The 17,797-nt window shown below is 41.3% G+C and overlaps 2 protein-coding genes across 14 annotated transcripts in view; one reads left to right on the top strand and one right to left on the bottom strand.

Annotated features, from left to right (window-relative positions):
* Positions 1–15,049, bottom strand: part of ENAH (ENAH actin regulator) — a 160,089-nt gene extending 145,040 nt beyond the window's left edge. For 7 of the 13 annotated variants that reach the window (XM_057301251.2, XM_055107531.2, XM_055107544.2 and 4 more), the window contains exon 1: positions 14,369–15,049. In XM_057301251.2, the coding sequence (XP_057157234.1) occupies positions 14,369–14,373 (5 nt within the window). In that variant the 5' untranslated portion in view covers positions 14,374–15,049. The other 6 variants (XM_055107541.2, XM_008967786.6, XM_063597138.1 and 3 more) reach the window with 5 other exon arrangements.
* On the top strand, positions 14,372–16,016 carry LOC117977291 (collagen alpha-1(I) chain-like). Its single transcript, XM_034947814.3, has 2 exons — positions 14,372–15,298; positions 15,577–16,016. Exons 1-2 carry the CDS (start codon positions 14,372–14,374, stop codon positions 15,871–15,873), a joined length of 1,224 nt encoding a protein of 407 aa, XP_034803705.1. The 3' UTR covers positions 15,874–16,016.
* Positions 16,017–17,797: the final 1,781 nt, after the last annotated feature.

Raw genomic sequence — 17,797 nt, 5'->3', positions numbered from 1 at the left:
ATTTTTTGTAGAGATAGACCATGTTGCCTAAGCTGGTCTTGAACTCTTGGGCTCAACTGATTCACCCACCTCGGCCTCCCAAACTGCTGGGATTATGGGCATGAGCCACTATGCTCTGCCAGCTCTTGAAAATTAATGTCTCCTCCCCCACTAAACTGTAAGTCTAAGGCAAGGGGTCATACCTATGCACATTTTTACTTTTTTGTAAGTTATTGTTGAGGATTTTTCTTATTGGGTCATTTTACTTACTTTGGAATCACTGAGAAAGTAAAATCATGCAGGACTTAGGCCATAATGAGGAGGAGCTTAGTGGAGCTTGGTCTTAATTCCAAGAGCAATGGGAAGGCACTGAAGTAGTTCAGACTCAAGGCTGAGCTGATCAAATCTAAATTTCATAAAGATCTAACGGCTCACAGCTAACAGATTGCATAGGAGTAATAGACCAATGCAATAAATTAGAGAATCTGTAACGACATATATGTAAAAATGTAATACAGAACAAAATAGGTACAAGGGTCTTAAAATCAAAGTTCATTATCAGACACAGAAGTTGCCAGGGAAGCAAAAGTATTCTTAACACAAAAATATCCGCTAATGAACTAAACATTTATAATATCAGTCCCCATTAAACATCCCTCCCAAAGCAGCATTAGCCTCTATGTCAGGCCATTTCACCTTTGCCCTGTCAGTCTCTCAATGATTGACAGGTTATTTCAATTACAAAGCAACACAATGCATATTATCTACAAAGTGAAAGTGCAAACATTCCAAAAGATGTAGGCCTTTATGAAGTCACTGAAAATGATGAAAACTCTTTACAAAGCAACTGAAAAAAATGAGTATTTGGAAAGATACTGACTGGGAAGGGGCATGAGGGAACTTAATGGCCTAAGTGTGTTCTATATCCAGACCTGGTTGGTGGCTACACAGGTATGTATACACAGTAAAAATGTACCAAGCTATATGTATACATGATTTATGCATTTAGCTGTATGTAAATGATACCTTAAGAGAGCTGCTATGGTTTGAATCTTGAAACTCATGTTGAAATTTAACTGTAACAGTACTAAGAAGTGATTCGGCCATGGGCATTCCACCCCCATCAATCGATTAATAACATTATGATGGGAGTGGGTTAGTTACCACAGGAATTCAACCCCTTTTTTCTGTTTTGAGCATACACCATCTTGCTCTAAGATGTCTTCCACCATGTTATGAGACAGCAAGAAGGCCCTCACCAGATGCAACCCCTTGATCTTGGACTTCTCAGCCTCCAGAACTGTGAACCACATAAATCTCTTTCCTTTATAAATTACCCAGTCTGTAGTATCTGTTATAGCAGCACAAAATGGACTATGGCGGGATTAAACACACACACACACACACACACACACACACACACACACACACACACACACACGAAGGATGGTCCTACTTCCTCCAAGAATTACTGGGTCTCAATGTGAATCCTGGAAGCCCTATGGTCCACTTGTTACCAATATAAAGATGAGTGAACATCAAAGATGGCAAAATGTACCCATGTCCTCAAAGACATCAGTGACCCACTGACTGTAGTATGTGTGGAGCCTACCCTACCTCTGGACCTCTAATTATATGGGATAAATTTTCTCAATATTTAAGCACTTTAAGTCTTAAACAGTTACTTGGAGCTGAAAGCATTTTAACAGATTGTAAATTAATAACTGGAGAACTAACAAAGATGAGATTACCAGGAGGTCAAAAGAAAATCTGAAAATCAAAGTAAAGTTAGGAAAACTAATGAAGCCCTTGAATATTTTGGCAAAAAGGACTGTCTTTATGATCATACTGCAAAAGTCCATCATAACATGGATAGTTTCATGTGATCTTACAATTTTCTCAGAAAAATTATGTAAAATTTTTTAAGCAACCAACACTTGATTCATTCTTCTTTCATTCTAATAATTTAACACATAGTTGCAACCATAACACGAATGTTTTCATAGTTTTGTTTCATTTTTCAAGATTAAACCCAAATACAGCCTTTTCTCCCCACTCCAACTATGTACTATTATCTCTGAAATGTTCTAGGTCAATTCATCCTACAAGATCTTGTTCTTATGCCAATTATTTTCAGAAAGTAAAGACCCCCTAAACAATGAAATCACAAGGAAAAATAAATTACTCACTCACACATTAACATTTGGAAAATTCAAATATAAGCTTCAGTTCAAAAGTTAACCATTACAAACAGTTATGTATGAGAGCTTACTGGTTAAAAACCATGGGCTCTGGAACCTGACTGCCTGAGATGGAATCCCAGTTCCACTCTCTACTAACTGGGTGACCCTGGGCAAGTCACTTAACTCTCTGTGGCTTAATTTCCTCATCTATAAAATGGAGATAACAGTTCTATCAGTGTTAAATGAGTTAATAAAGGTTTCATACAGTAAGTACTCAATAACAGCGATTACATTTTTTTTAAACTCTAAGAAAACTGAAGAATATAAATGCCAACACTGAAATTAAGTTAATTAGCAAAGGAAAAACATTTTTAAAAACACAAGCTTTATGGTTTAAATACAAGTACATACTTTTTTTTTTTTTTTTTTTTGAGACAGAGTCTCGTTCTGTTGCCCAGGCTGGAGTGCAATGGCGCGATCTCGGCTCACTGCAAGCTCCGCCTCCCGAGTAGCTGGGACTACAGGCGCCCGCCACCACACCTGACTAATTTTTTGTATTTTTAGTAGAGACACAGGGTTTCACCGTGTTAGCCAGGATGGTCTCAATATCCTGACCTCGTGATCCACCCGCCTCAGCCTCCCAAAGTGCTGGGATTACAGGCATGAGCCACCGCGCCCGGCCAAATACAAGTACACACATTTTAAATAAAATTAAGACAAAGAAAAATGAGAACAAATGTACTTAACGATAAAAAAGAAAGCTAAAAGTATATTATATATGCTTTTATATGATGTCTATATAGTAAAAAATTATGCATTTTCCTTCTAAACATGTAAGAATTTTTTTAAAGGTACCATGTCGAACCCATTAAACTAGAAACTAAGCCAAGCACTGTGGTTCAGTAATCCCAGCACTTTGGGAGGTCAAGGCAAACAGATCACTCAAGGCCAAGAGTTGAAGACTAACTTGAGCAACACAGCAAGACTCCATCTCTAAAAAAAAAAAAAAAAAAAAAAAAAAAGTTTTTAATTAAAAAAACCAATGAGTTGCCACACACTTCACTAAAGATAAAATTTTAAATCTTAATATACAGATGAAAAAAAGAATGGAAAACTCAGTATTACCGAAGATACAAGGCTGAACACGGTGGCTCATGTTTGTAATCCTAGCACTTTAGGAGGCTGAGGCGGGCAGATCACGTGAGGTCCGGAGTTCGAGACCAGCCTGGCCAACATGATGAAACCCCATCTCTACTAAAAACACAAAAAAAGCTGGATGCCGTGGCTCACACCTGTAATCCCAGCACTTTGGGAGGCCGAGGCAGGCAGATCACCTGAGGTCAGGAGTTCGAGACCAGCACGGCCAACATGGTGAAACCCTGTCTCTACTAAAAATACAAAAATTACCTGGGCGTGGTCTCGTGCATCTGTAATTCCAGCTACTTGGGAGGCTGAGGCAGGAGAATCACTTGAACCCGGGAAGCAGAGGTTGCAGTGAGCCAAGACTGCACCACTGCACTCCGGCCTGGGGGACACAGCAAGACTCCATCTCAAAAATAAAAATAAGAACAAATACAAAAAAATTAGCCAGGCATGGTGACGCACACCTGTAATCCTAGCTACTCAGGAGATTGAAATGGGAGGACTGTTTGAACCCAGGAGGCAGAGGTTGCAGTGAGCCGAGATCGCATGACTGCACACACTCCAGCCTGGGTGAGAAAGAGTGAGACTCCATCTCAGAAAAAAAAAAAAAAAAGAAGAAGACACATATAGTAAAGTTTACATTATGACCACCAATGAATCGCACCTCTTGATCTGTCCTTGTGTAATCACCTCCCCCACTGACTTTGGGCTTGACCATATGACTTGTTTTGGCCAAAGAAACATAAGCAAACAGGATGCAAGCTGAGGTCTGGTTAAGAGCTTTCATACTAGGGCATGTTGTCACGAGGAGGCTGCTATTGTTAAGTGAGTGATGAGGCAGAGGGATGGGATAGACACACCAGATGAACCTAAGTGAAGGAAAACACACGAATGAGTCCAGGTAAGAAGAGCTGCCCAGCCAATCCGTAGCACATCTGCAGTCTCAGCTACTCAGGAAGCTGAGGTAGGAGGATCACTTGAGCCCAGGAGTTCGAGGTTGCAGTAAGCTATGATTGTACCACTGCACTCCAGCCCGGGTAACAGCTTTACTAGGCTTTGAGATGCTTTGTTAAACAGCAGTAGATATCGGATACGATATATGTATATGCACTATGAAGAGTTAATATCCTCATTATTATAAATCATTAGAAGAAAAACTACACATCTCATTGGGAAAACAGAAAAAGCACATGAACAGACATCCACACAAAAATAAAGCTGTCCAATAAACAAATAAAGAGACCCTACAGGTAATCAAAGAAATACAAATTAAACCAATGAGGTAACACCTTTTACCTATCACATTGGCAAAGATTAAAAGACCGATAATGGCCTGAGCTGGCCAGAATGTGGGGTAACTAGAAATCTCATCTATTCTTGCTTATCTGGTAACGTGTATCAAAAACTGATACAACTCCTTTTAGTCATTTTGTTTATTATTCACTCAAATACTTATGCATACTCACAGAGGCCTGTGCTGGGAACTTGGAATGCAGAGCCAGGTCACGCAAGACCTTAATAATTTTGGTTTTATGACAAATTTGGGTTTTAGTCTAAGATGCTGCTGAAGGCTTTACATGGGAAATAACAATATCTGATTTCCACTTTAAGAGTATTCTGAGTGATGCATGAAGAACAGGGGACACGAATGGAAATGAGGAAACAGTAATAGTTCAGGTAAGAGATAACAGTGGCCTGGACTTGAGGCAGTGAGATGGACAGAAGCAAGTGAAGGTGACCTGGTAGGACAATGATAGACTGGATACAGAAAGGTAAAGAAACAAAAAATTAAAAAAAAAAAAAAAAAAACACAGCACTACTTCTTGATTTTACTTCTAGGAATGTATCCTAAAATATCAGATATGTACACAAAGACATATAACCAAAGATGTTCACAGCAGTGTTTTTTATAATAACAAAAATAATGGAACAAATCTAAAAGTCCATCTTTAAGATTTAAGTAGACAAAGTCATCCATCCAAAGCAATGGAATATTATGCAGTCACTTAAAGTTATGTAGCTATATAGTTAGGAACAAGAATTACTGGCTGGACACAGCAGCTCATGCCTGTAATCCGAGTGCTTTGGGAGGCTGAAGTGGGAGGATGACTTGAGGCCAGGAGTTCAAGACCAGCCTGGGCAACATAGCGAGACCTTGTCTCTACACAAAAATCTTAACAATTAGAGGGTGTGGTGGCGCACATCTGTAGTCTCAGCTACTCAGGAGGCTGAGATGGGAGGATCGCTTGAGCCCAGGAGTTCGAGGCTGCAGTAAGCTATGATTGCACCACTGCACTCCAGCCTGGGTGACAGTTTAAGATCCTATTTAAAAAATAAAAATAATAAAATGTAAAAAGTATAGATATTATATATATGGAAAGGGACAAGCTACAAAATACACAATACAAATATAGTATAATTCCATTTTTAAATAGTATAATCTTACTTTTATATATAATCATATGCACACGCACAATGATGGCTGCAAATGCACTACAAAAAGTTTAGAAATCTACACATTAAAATATTAAAATACTAGATGGCTTGGATTTAACATTTCATAAATAAATGTTTTATACTTTCCATACCTTCTAAAATCTGTTCAAAATCTGTACTACTTTACAATGGAAGGAAAAAAGTAATTTAAAAAAATACTGACCAGACATATGGACAACAGTAATTGATTTATTTTTCTAAAAATACTGCAAAGACCACAATTAAGTAGACTGTAGGTAAAAGTTTTAAGTGAAAACTTAAGATACATAAATCTTAAATTGTTAAAAACTGAAAGGTCACAATTTTGCTTGCAATATCAGTCTAACATGAGAATTCGGGGGAGGAGGAGAAAGGCTGCAGAACAAAGCAGATATTCAAATAACCAGTATTTAATAATTATTAAGACTGCATAAAAAGATCCCTTCACTGAACTGTAAAAGGAGCAATTTGGACTCCCTTGAGATTTGACCTCAAGAGCTATTCATTTTATTTTACTTAAGTTCTTGGTTCTTTATAAAGTTCCCCCCTGCCAAGTTGCAAATGTAACAGATACCAAAAAGGACAGAAGACTGAGGACCTCTAAGGCACAATTAAAGGTAGTCATTTTGATTTCACATCATCAGATGTATTCTTACCAAGACCAGATGTTCTATAAGGCCTTTACCACTGGAAAAGGGCTCAGTTTATTTAAAAATATCATGATTACCTCATTCCCCAAAGACAAAACTTTTGGTATTTGAGACTACTGTAAACAAACCCCAGAAAATCACCACCCAGATTTAAGTTTTCTGAAGATTCTGATGGATTTGCTTCATCACATTTTACTGGTGACTTTAGTCATCCTTACTTACAACAGGCCTACCAAAGAGATGGCTGGCTGTCTCCTTAGCACGAAGATACAGCTCCAAAATTTGTTCAGGCCTTTCAAAGCCACCACTACCAAGGTTTCCACCTCAGCATTCCCACGTGCTTGTTTCCCTACAGAGAAATGTCCAGTAGTTCTATCTTCAATCTCTCTTCTTTAAATAGCATGAAGATGTCAATTTAAAATATTAATCCAAAGTAATAAAAATGTCAGAAACAACTCACGTAAAAAGCAAATGAGATCTTCTGGTGTTATTATATAGATCTGTCTATTCTGGGCATTTCATATAAATGGAATCATGGCATATATCGCCTTTTGTGTCTGGCTTATTTCACTTAGCATAATGCTTCCATCTACGCTGTGGCATATATCAGAATTCCATTCCTTTTGATGGCCAAATATTATTCTGTTGTATGGACATACCACATTTTGATGATCTATTCATGAAATCAGACACACCTGGGTTATTTCTGCTTTTTAGCTGTTATGAATAACGATACTATAGACATTTGTGTACAAGTTTTTCTGTGGACAAATGTTTTCATTTCTAGGAAAGGAATTGCTGGGTCATACGGTAACTCTATGTTTAACTTTTGAGGAACTGCCAAACTGTTTTCTAAAGCAGCTGCACCATTTTACATGGTTTTTCACATTCTTAACATAAACTTAAGAGATGTCAGACTTTCATAAAAGTGGGGGATTTACTCTTATCAAGCTCATTTTGTGTGCCAAGTGTTATGCCAGAATTTTATTTAATTTTCTCAACAACTCTATAATTCACAAAGTATATTCGATCCCAAAAAATGTTTATAACCCACTCAAAAATAAATTATTTAGTAAATGTCAAACTAGAGTCAAACCCAGAGTTAACTTCAAAGCCTGTCCTCTTTACCCTACACCATTCAATCTCTACACTTAGATATACATACATTGCCTCATACCAAAGTAGTCTTTGGAAAAGTTGCCTGTTAATAAAACTTACTTTAATCATTGTAAAATAGAAGGTTCCCAGTGTAAAGATATTTCTAGAAAATTTAACGGATATCTTGTATAAATCAATCAACCCCCCTAATGTATCTTCTTTAGTAAACAATTTCTGGTTACTTAAAACAAAACTTATCTAAAGTTCACCTAAACATTAAACAAATTATTTTCTTCCAAAGTTGTATGCACTGACAAAAAAAAAAAAAAAAATGTAGTTATCTTCTGCTATAGACTGAACTGTGTTCCCCTAAAATTTATATGTTAATACCCTAACCCTCAATGTGACTCTATTTGGAAAAAGGGCTTTTAGGAGGTAACTCATGTTAAATTAAGTTATAAGCACAGGGCCCTAATTCAATAGGATTAATGGCCTTATGAAATGAGGAGGAGAGAGAAATCCCCCCTCATCTCCCCGACCCCAGGATTCCCATACCCACCCTACCATGTGAGGACACAGAGAGAAGGATATCTTCTGCAAGCCAGGAAGAGAACCCTCACCAAAACCCATCCATACTGGCAACCTGATCTCTGACTTCCAGCCTCCAGAACCTTAAAATAAATGTCTAGGCCGGGTGCTGTGGCTCCCACCTGTAATCCCACGAGGTCAGGAGATCGAGACCATCCTGGCTAACACAGTGAAACCCCATCTCTACTAAAAAATACAAAAAAATTAGCCAGGCGTGGTGGCAGGCGCCTGTGGTCCCACCTGCTCAGGAGGCTGAGGCAGGAGAATGGTGTGAACAAGGGAGGCAGAGCTTGCAGTAACCCGAGATCGAGCCACTGCACTCCAGCCTGGGCAACACAGTGAGACTGTCTCAAAAAAATTAATAAATAAAAATAAAAAATAATTTTCTGTTGTTTAAGCCACCCGGTCTATGGTATTTTGTTATGGCAGCCCACACTAATACTTCAAGAGTATCATACACTACCCAGTGATTGGTATTTGAAGCACTGATAAGAATCAAAACAAAGCAGGGCTGGGCGCGGTGACTCACGCCTATAATCCCAGCACTTTGGGAGGCTGAGATGGGCGCATCACGAGGTCAGGAGATCAAGACCATCCTGGCTAACATGTTGAAACCCCATCTCTAAAAATACAAAAAATTAGCTGGGCGTGGTGGCACCCGCCTGTAGTCTCAGCTACTCGGGAGGCTGAGGCTAGAGAATTGCTTGAACCCGGGAGGCGGAAGCTGCAGTGAGTGGAGATCATGCCACTGCACTCCAGCCTGGGCAAGAGTGAGACTCCATCTCAAAAAACAAAAACAAAAAAAAAGAATCAAAACAAAGCAAGCACTAAATGGGGTAAAAATAAATTAAACCAATAGAGATGCATATGCTTGTTACTTGAAAATATTTACAAGTTCTTTGGTCAAAGAGACTTAAAAACAGACTGATGGCCCTTTCAGTAATTCAGAATTTAATCATAAAGTCAAGTAAACATGGTATCCTCCAAAGGGCTTAGAATTTAGACAATCCTGTCACTTGTAGCCACTTCCGAGCTCTGTGTTAGAATAAGAAATAAATTCTGGCCAGGTGAGTTCAAAACCTGCCTGGTCCACATAGCAAGACCACATCTCTACAAAATAAAAATTAAATTAAAATTTAAGAAAGAACGAAAGAAAACCAAATTCTACACCTATTCCTGGAGTCAGGATGTGAGTTTTTGCTTGCTTAATTAAATTATGTTATTAACATTTAGTATCCACCAAATACTACACTACACCCTACAATATCCAGTAGAGCTTCTAGAACACTACAGGTATTCCAAAAATGGGGTTGTTAGTGAACAGATTCTATAAAAGAGCAACGCAGTCAAAGTCAAACACTTACACAGGCCACCCACTATTTGCCAAGTATTTTGCTAGTACCATGAATATAAAAATGCTAGTATTTTGCTAGTACCATGAATATAAAAATCCTCTTCAAGGAACTTACAATGAAGAGGGACAAAAAGAACCACATAATTATAAGACAGAATAAATGCAATAGCAAAAAAACATGTAAAGTGCACTGGAACACACAGGAATAGTGGGGGACAAGGGGGTTGGGGGAGCATGTTAGGGGCAAGTCAAGGACTATATCCCCAGGTCTGACAAGGAGTCCCCTTCTTGTTTCTAGTCAGGAAAATTTCGTAAACCCTTATCTGAAGAAGCATCCACTGAAGTACAGCCTCAGCTCATATTCTCTAACTTTTACTTCCACTTAATTCCATTCATCAATTTCAAACAAGGAGGAGAAAAAAGAGGAAAAGACAACTTTAAGTTGGCACAAGCAGGGTTTAAATACCCTTTTACTCCCCTACAACCATATAAAAATTGAAATCACATTTTTTCAAATCTTTCTTACACTCATGATACAGACTAGATGTTTTACAAGTTATACAATCACCTGTTTTAAGCCTTCTGTAAGATAAATCACCAAAACCTATTCAGTATGTAATTTCTTCTATACCAGCCAAACGGTGCCTCCATAGTTATTTTGCTTAATCCAACTGGGCCAACAAGGTATCCAACACCTCGAATACTGAATAAACTTTAGTGAATTTTCTCTATTAATCCACACTCTTCTTCAAGATTTATTCACTTAGTAAATTCCTACAATACTGACATTCAAAAAATGAAGATTTGGCTCTTGCTCCTAAAATAAACCTCTGTGGGAAAGTCACACATCCAACAGCTACGAGTATAAATGAAGACCCATGGGAACAAAGAGACTACTATTTGTATCCTTTCATGGATATCTCACTTGACACTTCACAAAACAATCCTGTGAAATATAAGATTATCTCTTTTTTTTTTTTTTTTACCAGTTTACTCAATTAACAGGTCAGCATATAAAACCTGGATCTTCTGACCCTTGATTGTACCACACTCTGAAATGTATATAAAATTTATGATTACCACAAATGAAGATACTTCAAAGACCCTAAGGAAGGAAACACAGAAGAAGGGAACAGCTTCCTCACCTATAAAATAATAAAAATGCGGTCTTTTTGACATCCTTGAGCTAAATAAGGTCGCAAGGTGGAGCCCACTGCCCAGAAGTTTTACCCAAATAGTCTAACATAGAAATAGGCCTGGAAACAGGAGGAGTAACATAAATTTAAGGCTTACCAGTGTATAAAGTACCTTCTATTATCATTTGATCCTCACTACTCAGTTAAGAATTATCTCTATTTTTACATATTTTTTAAAAAGACATCAGTGAAATAATGTGATTACTTCAAGGTCACCCAGCTAGTAAATGGCTTGGACAAATCCTCATAACCCTACTATACCTTTTTATATCAGAAAGTCAGAGTAGCTAGTGGAAGCCTGGGCTATTTTAATACGGATCCGAGAATGTAAATACAAAATCTTCTGAGCTCTCCTTAGCCACTAGGCTACATGCAACTATTTTAGATCAGACAAGCTCCTCTTTCAGTTAAAAAAAAAAAAAAAAATCTTAAGTAACAAACCAACTAATTTTAAAAATGCACTTAAAAGGCACACACTGTATGTACATGCATACAAACGCATTCACATACATACACGCACACTTTAATCACAAAGCATCTTACACTTTTGAAACATTGCATAAATGAAAAATAAGAATAGAACTAAACAGACAGGACACTAAAAGTACCAGCTTTTTGGTCTCAACCTTTCCACTGTCCTGTATAAGTAATATGCTTTTTCATTTTTTAAATATTCATCTTTAAGGAAAATATTAACAAGTAAATCTATATACTGCATTTTACTCAAATGCCTATGACCGTTTCAGGAACATAAACTATTATTCAGTTCTCTTCTGTATAAGATTATACACAGTGATCATGCTATTCCTAAAATTAAAGTCATCTGACAGATATCACTAATAGTTATACCGTAATATATTCATCATATCCTCTGTTCAGGATTCTGACCGACTTAATTGGAAATTCCTGTTCAGGCATTCCTATTTCTGGATGGCCTTTGAAACATCAGAACTACCTCTTAATATAACCCAAAAGGACTCAACTTAAAAGACTAACATTAATGTCCCACAGGACTTGAAAGCATGAAGACTAAGCATATATTAATATAACCTGAAAAGCACTTCCTAAGCACCAAAATATCCCAAAGAATATTCCAAAGACTTTTGCAAGCAGCACAAGAACGTTTTATCCCATACCAATCTCACTTTTACAGGTATCTAAGCAAATCTAAGTACTACCTAACCACCTGCCAAATAATCCAGTTCCTTCCAAAGTGAAAAGCTGACCCTCTTTCCTGCTCTTATTCAAAATTAGCCTACGAAGAATTACTGTAGACTGCTTAAATAAACTTTTCAGATCTGTGTACCAAGTTCTATATTTACGTTACTGGAAAACATCAGCGTGGTTCCTCTCTCTCTACACTTCATAAGGAACAGAGCAAGAAAAGAGCTTGAAAAACAGAAGTTACTTTTTATTAGAAAAGGAATTTTCAAATGAAGACATAATTTACCTGTGACAGACTGACATCTATACATGACAGTGATTAAACTTCACTGAATACCCAAAACGGTAACTTTTTTTTAGTTCACAATCTTTGAATTAGACAACTACTCCTGTTTTTATTTAAAAATAACCCACTTTTGGCCAGGCACCGTGGCTCACGCCTGTAATCCCAGAACTTTGGGAGGCCGAAGCTGGTGGATCACGAGGTCCGGAGATGGAGGCCATCCTGGCTAACATGGTGAAACCCTGTCTCTACTAAAAACACAAAAAATTAGCCGGGCGTGGTGATACGCGCCTGTAATCCCAGCTACTTGGGAGGCTGAGGCAGGAGAATCGCTTGAACCCAGGAGGCGGAGGTTGCAGTGAGCCGAGATCGCGCCACTGCACTCCAGCCTGGGCAAGAGAGCAAGACTGCATCTTTAAAAAAAAAAAAAAAAAAAAAAAACTTTCCCTGTTTTATGTTTCTCAATGTTAAGATAAGTTTATCCAAAGTTTGAAACAACTGATAACTTCTGGTCTGCAAGATCCCTACGGCATTAGATCTCTAAAACAGAAACCAACAACATATAATATTACAAGATATAACAGTATGTATATTATAGTTCCTGAGTTTTCAAGGACATCAGTAACTTGATTAAAAAAAAAAAAAGTCATGCTCAAACATATGACTCAAAGTTTTCAAGCCATATTTTACAAAGATTGTGTTTTTTGGTTTGTATGCTATAATTACTATTTAAACTCATCGCTTATATTTGAAAATAACTTGTGTGAAATCATCAAGGGAAAAGGGGTCAGTCGCCTAGAGACACCACATTAAACTCACTCTTTAAGGCCATCATAAATACAGGTAACTTGGAATCAGAGAAAAAAATTCAAATTCACAGTAAGCCTAAGTAAAAATTCAACAAAGATATATCACAATATATATATAAAAGCAAAATGGAAACACGTTTAACCTTGATAGAAAAAAAAAATGAAAAGCAAAGTTTAAAATGGAAACTACCGAAATTGAGAAAGAATTCCAATGACATGACATTTTCTTGCCAAAGCGAAGGAATTTGTAGATTATATCATTCAAATCTCATTGTATTACATTATAAAGGTCTTAGCAACGGTTGGCCATTAATCTTAAACACAAAGGAGATTCAAATCCAAATGAACTGTAAGACTATCTCTTCCAGGAGAGAGAAATGGAGTAATTTACTTTATCCACAATTGTTTAACCCACAAGGAAGGCCTTTAAGGATGATAACGCAGAATGGATCAGCCTTCAGTCTACCAAGTCCCATTTCTCACGAAGTCTTGCACCAATCCGAAAAGAGAAGGTTATGGACACAAAACAGGTTTAGGAAAGGCTGGAAAAAAAATCTCCAATGAATGACACACCACATCACGGTTTATTCTCCTACACAATTTGAGAAACAATAAAGAAAAATATCACACCATATGTTTCATCGTATCAATTAAAAAAATATTTTACGACAGTACATTCAATTCTCTTCTTCGGGGCCGCAAAAATAATTTAGCTCCTGTTTTATTGATTACAGAGCAAAGGGAAAAAGCAGCTGCTGCAATGCAACACAGGCTGCTACAGAGAAAGGGGAGAAAAGGCTTTTCCAAACAGATCCCTTCCCCGCCCCCGCTTACACACCCCTACCAACTTACTTATCCCAGTCTTTTACTGCCCCCACCACGTGAACCTAATCAATTCTTTCCCTTCCCCCACCATCGTGAAATTTCGCCTTTCACAGCTCCTTCACCTACCCCTACCAGAGGCACTTTATTACCCGCAGAGATTTCAGACCTTTCAAACTTTTCTGCCTTTTTTAATTAAACACGAGAGTTCGGAGGCAAAAGTGCATGAAATTTTTACATATATACGAAAAAATACCTGTTTCCCAGCAACACGCACGCTTCGATTCTCGAACCCCTCCCCATCTCCCGGGTTTCGCTTGCAAAGGCTTGGGGGAGGGAGCTAGGCGCAAATTAAATTTAGGAAGGGAAATCCTGGGTGAAAGAAGAGCATTTGAGGAAAAATGAGAGAACGATGAAGCGAGACCCCCAAACCACACGGGTTGGGGAGGTTTCCAAGAAAGAAAGAGAAATTGGAAGGGACAAAAGGGGGAAGGGGGAGGAACAGACCGGAGACCAGGGGAGACGCGCCGGGCCGGGAGAGGGAAGGCGGGGTCCGAGGAGAACGGGGGTCGCGGCTCCCGCGGCACAATGGCCCGCCCGGCCCCCGCCCCGCGCGCCCCTCACCTCATGGTGCCGGCGGCGCAGAGGCTTCCCCACCAGCCGGGAGACGCAGAAGGCGCCGAGCCGAGGGGGGTCTCTCCTCCAGGGGTGGGGAGCAGCTCGGAGACGGGAGACAAGTGTCCGGCTCCTCCTTCGGCGGCCAGGGGGCTACACCATCTCCTCGCACAAAGCCGAGGCGCCGGCCGGGAGTGTGGGAGAAGAGGGCGAGAGAAAGGCTGGGGAGGGGGCGGAGAGGCCGAGGCGCGGAGCTGGTCCCCAGGCGGCCGCCGCCTCCCACCTCCTCGTGGTCCTGCTCCTCCTCCCGGAGCTTCCTCGGCCGCCCTCGGAGGGGTGCCCGCCGGGGCCGCGCGCCCGGCCGCCGCTCCACAGGCCCGCGCTCGCCGCGCCGCCGCCGAGGCCGTGTGCAACCGGCAGCTGCTGCAGCCGCGGGAGGAGAGTCGGGATCGCCGCGAGGAGCCCGGGAGGAGGCGGGGCGCGCGGCGGAGGAACACGCAGGCGCCGCCCTCCTCCCCTCCTTCCCCCGGGGGCGAGGGGGCGGTGCGGGGGGAGGGGAGGAAAGGGGAGGCGGGGGGCCGGGCGCGCTCCCCCGCGCCGGCGGCCGGGCCCCCGCCGGACTGCGGAGAGCGAGGCTGGGAGAGAGCGAGCGCGACGGCGGCGGCGGCGGCGGCGGAGAGAGGCTCTTTGTTGCCTCCCTACCCCGCCCCCTGCACCCCCCTGGGATTCGGGCGGGCCACCACCCCCCCTTCCCGCCCAACACCTCCCGCCAGTTGTCGGCAGGGGTTCCTCGCCCGGGGTTCCTCGCCCGTGGTTGTCCTTGACCGTCGGCCCCCTCCCCGTCGCCTCCCGCTCCCCAGAGGCTTGGGGAGCTCCGAGGCCTCCCCCACGGCCGCGGTGCGGAGACCGAGGCGCCGAGACCTCCTGGGCGCCAGACCCGTAGGCACCGGCGTGGGGAGCTTGGACGCGTGACTGGGCACAGGGCCGGGCCAGGAGACTCCGGGTCGGCTCGCGGCCGGGTGCCCTCGCGCGGGGCGAGTGCTCAGCCCGCCCTGTTGCGGTCTCAGGACGGGGATGAGGGAATCGGGGGGCATCCCGGTCAGCCCAACTGCCCGCCCTCGCCGCGGCTGCGCCCGGCGATTCCTGCGGAGTTGAGGAGGGGCACATAAATGGAAAATATGGTCATCATTGTTCCCTTCGCTCCTTTTCTTCCCGAGGAATCCCAGCGTGCTGCGCCGATGGAACGAGTTGATGTGCACACTAGGTATAGGGATGACTTCATCCCCAAACGAACGCAGCCGACTCTCGGGGAAACGCAGTCGCCGGGAGACGCGCGCGGAACAGTGTGTTGCCGCAAGAGTGGAAGAAGAGAAACGCAGCCAGTGGAGCCGCTTTCCAGCGTCATTAGCAAAGAGGGAATCCCGGGCAGGGGGCGGGGAGAGAGAGGAACTAATGATAATTTTAAATTTTTCGTCATTCCCAATGGTCTTGAAGTCACCTCCCTTAAAAAGTAGATATAAAATACTGGCGAGGCAATTTCATTTCAAGTCAAGTCGGGGAGGAGGGCATCCAGGAAGCCAGAATTGATCATTGTTGAAGGTTTTGTTTTCGGGTTTTTTTTTAAATCTAAAAACAAATCCAATAATAAAATTTTTAACTGTACGAATTACGGCCCCCTTTTAGTCCGGAAGACAGGGATGTACTTTCTGTATAAAAGGTGAGGAGGATAGAAAAGGGTTGTTGCTACAGGGATCCTATTGCTGAAGGATCTCATCCAAAATGGACGACCTACCGTGACTCCAGGAATCCATTCAAAAGTTTTGGTGTTTTAAGATGCAGGTACCATTCAAAAGATAGTTAGGAAGGTTGGGATAATGTACACTTCCAAATGAAAAGACAAGTTATAGTGATCCGTGGTCAATGCCTGATTTGTCTATAATGGAACTGTGTAGCCCATTTTTAACCATGAAAAAAGCTTCCTGGTTTCAGCCGGGTGCGGTGGCTCACGCCTGTCATCCCAGCACTTCGGGAGGCTGAGGCAGGCGAATCATCTGAGGTCAGGAGTTCCAGACCAGCCTGGCCAACATGGCGAAACCCTGTCTCTACTAAAAATAAAAAATAAAAAAATAGCCGGGCGTGGTGGTGCACGCCTGTAATCCCAGCTACTGGGGAGGCTGAGTCAAGAGAATCGCTTGAACCTGGGAAGAGGAGGTTGTAGTGAGCTCAGATCACACCACTGCACTCCAGCCTAGGTGACAGAGCGAGACTCCATCTAAAAAATAAATAAATAAATAAATAATAATAAAAATTCCTGGTTTCAGAGCTCAATACCGAGTTATTTTCTTTTTGGAACCGGCAGCCTTAGACCAACAGCCCTGTAGAAGCAGTGACCCGGAGCTATGGCAGAGGATCAAGGTGGCCTCAGGTAGTAGAAAGCATGATGCCTCTGCCTTAAACATGGTGTACTTGAAGAACGCTAATTTCCACCACCCACATATCTAATTACAGCTTACCATTACAGAGGGCATTTTATTCAAGGATCTCCAACCACTGGAGAGAAAACAAACTTGCCAGTCAAATGTCCTAGTTGCCATATTGCAAGTAGAGACAGGGAAACATAGAGCTCAAGTAACTGGATCAATTAGTGCAACAGGCATGATTAAAAATCATAGCTACCAACTATGAGGGTCATTGTCTTACGTAAGTTTCTCCCTGTAGTTTGAAACACATTCCTCAAGTATTTGAACATGTGCTGTGGAGACTTTTTTCTTGGAAAAATTAAGACATATTGAACCATCTTGGAAAAGTATTAATAAAACATATTCGACCACAGAGAAGTCACACCAATTTGCCTTAGTCCATTCATAGCAATACAGTAAATCCGACAGAGCTTATGTTTCAGGGAAAACTCTTACAAAGGGCCAAAAGGGGTGGAGAGAGTGCTGTAATGACTCAAGCTATCTCCTGCCAGACACAAGAAACAAGGATAAAAATTCCTTACAGATGACTCCATAACCTACTTCTCATTTGTGAAAGTTAATCCATCCTGTGCTAAATAAGTGATATATCACATCATCTTTATTCTAACAGCAAATGTTCCAATGGTATGGGCATCAAATTAAGCAATCCAAGTGGAAAATGCTGTTCTTATTTTCTATGTTTATTAAAAATGTACCAGCCAAGAATTTTGGCTGCCTACAACCATTTCCATCCTTTTGGATGGCAGCCTGCCAGCTCACAAGTTGGTCATAGCATTCATTGCCTTTTGGATTTAGATATTGCAATGGGTGGCCTGACCCCCAAAGGTCATTCTGTGGAAGGGCAATTTGTTGGCTGTGACAAAATGTTATTGCTTCTTGTTCATATTTGGTTTAACATTCAAAGAGGGCAAAGCGATACTTAAGGTAGGAAGTCACAGACTAATTCTGGTCACAAAGG

Source organism: Pan paniscus, chromosome 1 (genome assembly GCF_029289425.2).
Source record: "Pan paniscus chromosome 1, NHGRI_mPanPan1-v2.0_pri, whole genome shotgun sequence".
NCBI classification, from domain to species: domain Eukaryota; kingdom Metazoa; phylum Chordata; class Mammalia; order Primates; family Hominidae; genus Pan; species Pan paniscus.
This window is presented reverse-complemented; position numbering and strand designations above follow the sequence as displayed.